General features: G+C 72.8%; 1 protein-coding gene across 1 annotated transcript; it reads right to left on the bottom strand.

Annotated features, from left to right (window-relative positions):
- Positions 1-53: 53 nt before the first annotated feature.
- On the bottom strand, positions 54-3,560 carry LOC144261909 (uridine-cytidine kinase-like 1). The gene is made up of 3 exons (XM_077811476.1): positions 3,444-3,560; positions 2,245-2,444; positions 54-254 (listed from the first exon to the last, which is right to left on the bottom strand). The coding sequence occupies exons 1-3, from the start codon at positions 3,497-3,499 to the stop codon at positions 55-57; spliced, it is 456 nt and encodes a 151-aa protein (XP_077667602.1). The 5' UTR covers positions 3,500-3,560; the 3' UTR covers position 54.
- Between the last annotated feature and the right edge of the window lie 955 nt (positions 3,561-4,515).

Here is a 4,515-nt window from a genome sequence, read left to right as displayed (position 1 = left end):
CAGCCTCAGCCAGGGCTCTGGCCCCCCACCCCCATCCACAGCAGCTGGTCAGCCTCAGGGCTGGGGCAGCTGACTGCCAGGGCCGGGGCAGCAGAGATGTCCAGCCCTGTCAGGGCTCCCCCTTCCCCCAGGGGCGCACTGGCTCACCTTATAGAAGCAGTCCATGGACAGCAGCACCACCCAGGGCACGTCCAGGGCCTCAATGATCTTATTGGCCACCGTGGTCTTGCCTGATGCGCTCCCTCCACACAGGCCTGGAGAGAGAAATCCGCCCCGGATGCTGGCCGCTGCTTCCCCAGCACCGCCTCCCCGTCCAGGAGATTCACAGGAAGGTCAGCATGGAGAAAACAGGGCCATATCCCGCCCACCCTCTGGGGAGGGGCACGGGAGCCCTGTCGGCAGAGGGCTGGTCAGCAGTACGCCATAGCTCGGCCCCGCCCCCCACATACCCAGCAAGGCCCCACAGAGAACGCTCTGGGCCAGTTAGCGAGGGCTCCCCGACACTGACACCAAAGTACACGGCCCTCAGAGCCAGGCACAGCCCCTGCTAAGCCACATCCTCATCCACAACATTCACCCCCCCACACAGGGTATCAACATCCCACCATGCACGCTGCTGCCCCTGCAGGCACTGGGCACCCTCGGGGCCACGAAGGGACAACACCGGAGAAACGGCAGGCAACACATGCCTGTCCCCATGGCTTCAGGGCAGCTGGTCCCTGCTTGAGGAGCAGGACGGGACAGAGTTGGTCTGACCCACATCATCGCCCGCATATGCTGTCTGGTAGCATCGTTCCAAACTTCGCAGAGACTCTGCCGGGGCTAAGCTCAGGCTTGGAAGAGGCCAGGTGGGTCGGTGGAGGATACTGGGCAAAGGGACAAGGCCTTTCATAGAGCAGCTCTGAGAACTGCCCAGACACGCCCTCCCCCACTCACTAGCACCTGCTAACCCCTCCTGCTCATTGTCACCCCTGAGCCTGGCCCCCCCAGCCGTTCCCCATCATCCCCTCCCTATCTGCCACTGTCCCCTCCCTCATGCACCAGCACCGGCTGACCTCTCCAGCTCACTGTCACCCCTAGACCCCCCGTCCCCTCCCTGCCACTGCCCTCCCCACCCATGTCACCCCTCCCCCACTCACTAGCACCCACTGACCCCTCTGGTTCACTCTCACCCCTTGGCCCCACCCCCTCATCTCCTCCCTGCCCCCTCCCGCTTGTGTCGCCCCCTCCCCTACTCACCAGCACCCTCTGATCCCTCCAGCTCACTGTCACCCCTTGACCCCGCCCCGCCCACTGCCCATCATCCCCTACCTACCAGCCACTGCTTCCCCCATCTCATCCCCCCAGCTCCCCCTTCCATTTGCCATCACCCCACTGCCCCCTGAAGCTCACTGTAACCCCCACGCTCACTTGCCGTCACCCCACCCAAAGCATGATCCCCTCGGATCCCTGTGTCCACCCTGTCAGTTGCTGACTCAGAAAGCCCCATGGGGCAGCAGCGGTGCTTGGAGCAGGCAGCTCATCTACTCACAGCAAGGCCCGCTGAGGTGAAAGCAGAAAAGGGGAACAGCGCCAGGCTACGGGGTGAGGTGAGCAGCGCAGAGTCGGACCCAATCAGGGGGTGGTGGAGTGACTGGGTGGGCAGGAGAGGCCTGGGGGTTGTGGGGTGCACAGCCCCTGGCGGCAGGTTCACATCCACAAACGGTCAGTGCAGTCCATAGTCTAGGAGACTGCTGGAGTCCTCGCTCAGCAACACCCACAGTTAACACTGCCTACCACCTCCAGCTGGCTAGAAGACCCCTCCCCATCCCAGTGGACAATGACCTGCCTCAGTTACTCACGCTTCAGCCCCCCCTCTGCATTACAGCAACGCGACACACCTGGGCAGGGGGCCCGCGGGGACTCCAGCTCGCTCAGCCTCTGCAGCACGGCTCCTGCCAGCACGGCCCACCTGCCCGCTGCCCCCTAGGCTGGCTGCCCACAGGCATCAGGTAAGGTTCAAGGTCTCGGCCTACGCTGAACTTTTGCCAGCGAACGGCGAGTTTGAGCCGCGCTTCGACGCCAGCCCGAGCCCGACGCACCTACAGCGCAAGGGCGGGGGCGCGACAGGGGCAGCCCGGGCTGCCCGTGGGGCCAGGAGTTGGGTTGGGGAGCCCGGCGGCGCTTGTCAGCGGGGGCAGGCCCCGCCCGGCGAGTCCAGCGCCTGGCACAGCTGCAGCCGGGCAGCCAGGCTGGGGGTCTCACCGATGACGAAGGCTTCCTTGAAGGGCGTGCCCGTCTCGGTGTACCAGGGCGGCCGCCCCGCCGTGTAAATGGTCCGTTTGCTGGTCCGCAGCAGCGGGGGCTCCGTCTTCGACTGGCTCATGGTCCGTTTCCGCGGGGACAGCGCGGGCGTCAGCGGCAGGCGGCTCAGCAGCGTGTCCAGGGAGTCCTCCCCGCTGCCGCTGTGGGGCACGACGCCTCAGAGCCGGGCGCGGCGCCGTGCCCCACAGAGCCCGCCCCCCCGGCCCCCTCCCCGGGCCGGGCGCGGCGCGCCCCACAGAGCCCGCCCGCCCCCCCCGGCCCCCTCCCCGGGCCGGGCGCGGCGCGCCCCACAGAGCCCGCCCGCCCCCTCCCCGGGCCGGGCGCGGCGCGCCCCACAGAGCCCGCCCGCCCCCTCCCCGGGCCGGGCGCGGCGCGCCCCACAGAGCCCGCCCGCCCCCTCCCCGGGCCGGGCGCGGCGCGCCCCACAGAGCCCGCCCGCCCCCTCCCCGGGCCGGGCGCGGCGCGCCCCACAGAGCCCGCCCGCCCCCTCCCCGGGCCGGGCGCGGCGCGCCCCACAGAGCCCGCCCCCCCGGCCCCCTCCCCGGGCCGGGCGCGGCGCGCCCCACAGAGCCCGCCCCCCCGGCCCCCTCCCCGGGCCGGGCGCGGCGCGCCCCACAGAGCCCGCCCCCCCGGCCCCCTCCCCGGGCCGGGCGCGGCGCGCCCCACAGAGCCCGCCCCCCCGGCCCCCTCCCCGGGCCGGGCGCGGCGCGCCCCACAGAGCCCGCCCCCCCGGCCCCCTCCCCGGGCCGGGCGCGGCGCGCCCCACAGAGCCCGCCCCCCCGGCCCCCTCCCCGGGCCGGGCGCGGCGCGCCCCACAGAGCCCGCCCCCCCGGCCCCCTCCCCGGGCCGGGCGCGGCGCGCCCCACAGAGCCCGCCCCCCCGGCCCCCTCCCCGGGCCGGGCGCCCCACAGAGCCCGCCCCCCCGTCCCTTCCCCGGGCCGGGCGCCCCACAGAGCCCGCCCCCCCGGCCGGGCGCGGCGCGCCCCACAGAGCCCGTCCCCCCACGGCCGGGCGCGGCGCGCCCCACAGAGCCCGCCCCCCGGTCCCCCCCACGGCCGGGCGCGGCGCGCCCCACAGAGCCCGGTCCCCCTTGCACCATCCGACCCCCGCAGCGCGCTCGGACCCGGCCCCGCCCGCACCTGTCCCGCCGCGACCCCGGCCGCTCCTCCGCGCCCGCCGCCGCCGCCGCCGCCATCTTGCCGGTGGCCGCAGGGGCTGCCGGGAGCTGCGGTGCCCAGGGCCCTGTCTCGTGGCTCTGTCCGGCGCGGCGGCGGGAACTACAGCTCCCGGCAGCCCCCGCGTGCGGGCTGTGGGCCTTGGCCCTGCCCACCGCCTGCCCCAAGCCCCGCCCGCCGCATGGCCCCGCCCACCGCCTGCCCCAAACCCCGCCTGCCGCATGGCCCCGCCCACCGCCTGCCCCAAGCCCCGCCCGCCGCATGGCCCCGCCCGCCGCCTGCCCCAAACCCCGCCTGCCGCATGGCCCCGCCCACCGCCTGCCCCAAACCCCGCCTGCCGCATGGCCCCGCCCACCGCCTGCCCCAAGCTCCGCCTGCCGCATGGCCCCGCCCACCGCCTGCCCCGTGAACGGCCCCCCAGCTACCCCGTGGCCCCTGTGCACCACCCCTGGCCTGCCCCAAGACCCCGCCCACGGCCCCGCCCACTGCCTGTCCAAACCCCGCCCACCGCATGGCCCCGCCCACCGCCTGCCCAACCGTGGGAGGCTCTCTGGTGCGAGAAGGGCCTGGCCTGGGGCTGTGGGGGGCAGCTGGCAGCAGTCGGGGTCGGTGAGGGGGGGGATGGCGGGAAGGCCAAGGGGGGCTCCACTGTGAGCTGAGACTGTGGGGGGAGCGGGGAGCGGGTGGCGGCTGGGGCAAGCAACTGGTACTTTGGCGGGGGTGGCGGGAATGTGGATCTGGACCAAGAACTGAAACAGAAACAGCGTTTCCCGCGGAGACTCGTCTGTTCTATGGCATCCTGTTAAGTCCTAATATTTCCTCCTCTGCAGGAGTTCCTGAGACCTGTGCCAGTGGGGGGCTGCGGCCAGACTTCCCCTGAATGCTGTAAGCAAGGACAGGGCTGGGGGGCTGGGGGAGGTGCTTGCTGGTCTCCTGCCCTGGTGCCTTGATTCTTTGCTGCCCTTTGCAGGGGTTCTGCCGAGGGGCCCGGGCGTGGAGTTGCACCATCGCCAGACTGCGGGGAGCCCCAGGACTG

The sequence above is a fragment of the Eretmochelys imbricata genome, chromosome 3 (genome assembly GCF_965152235.1).
Source record: "Eretmochelys imbricata isolate rEreImb1 chromosome 3, rEreImb1.hap1, whole genome shotgun sequence".
Classification (NCBI taxonomy): Eukaryota; Metazoa; Chordata; order Testudines; family Cheloniidae; genus Eretmochelys; species Eretmochelys imbricata.
This window is presented reverse-complemented; position numbering and strand designations above follow the sequence as displayed.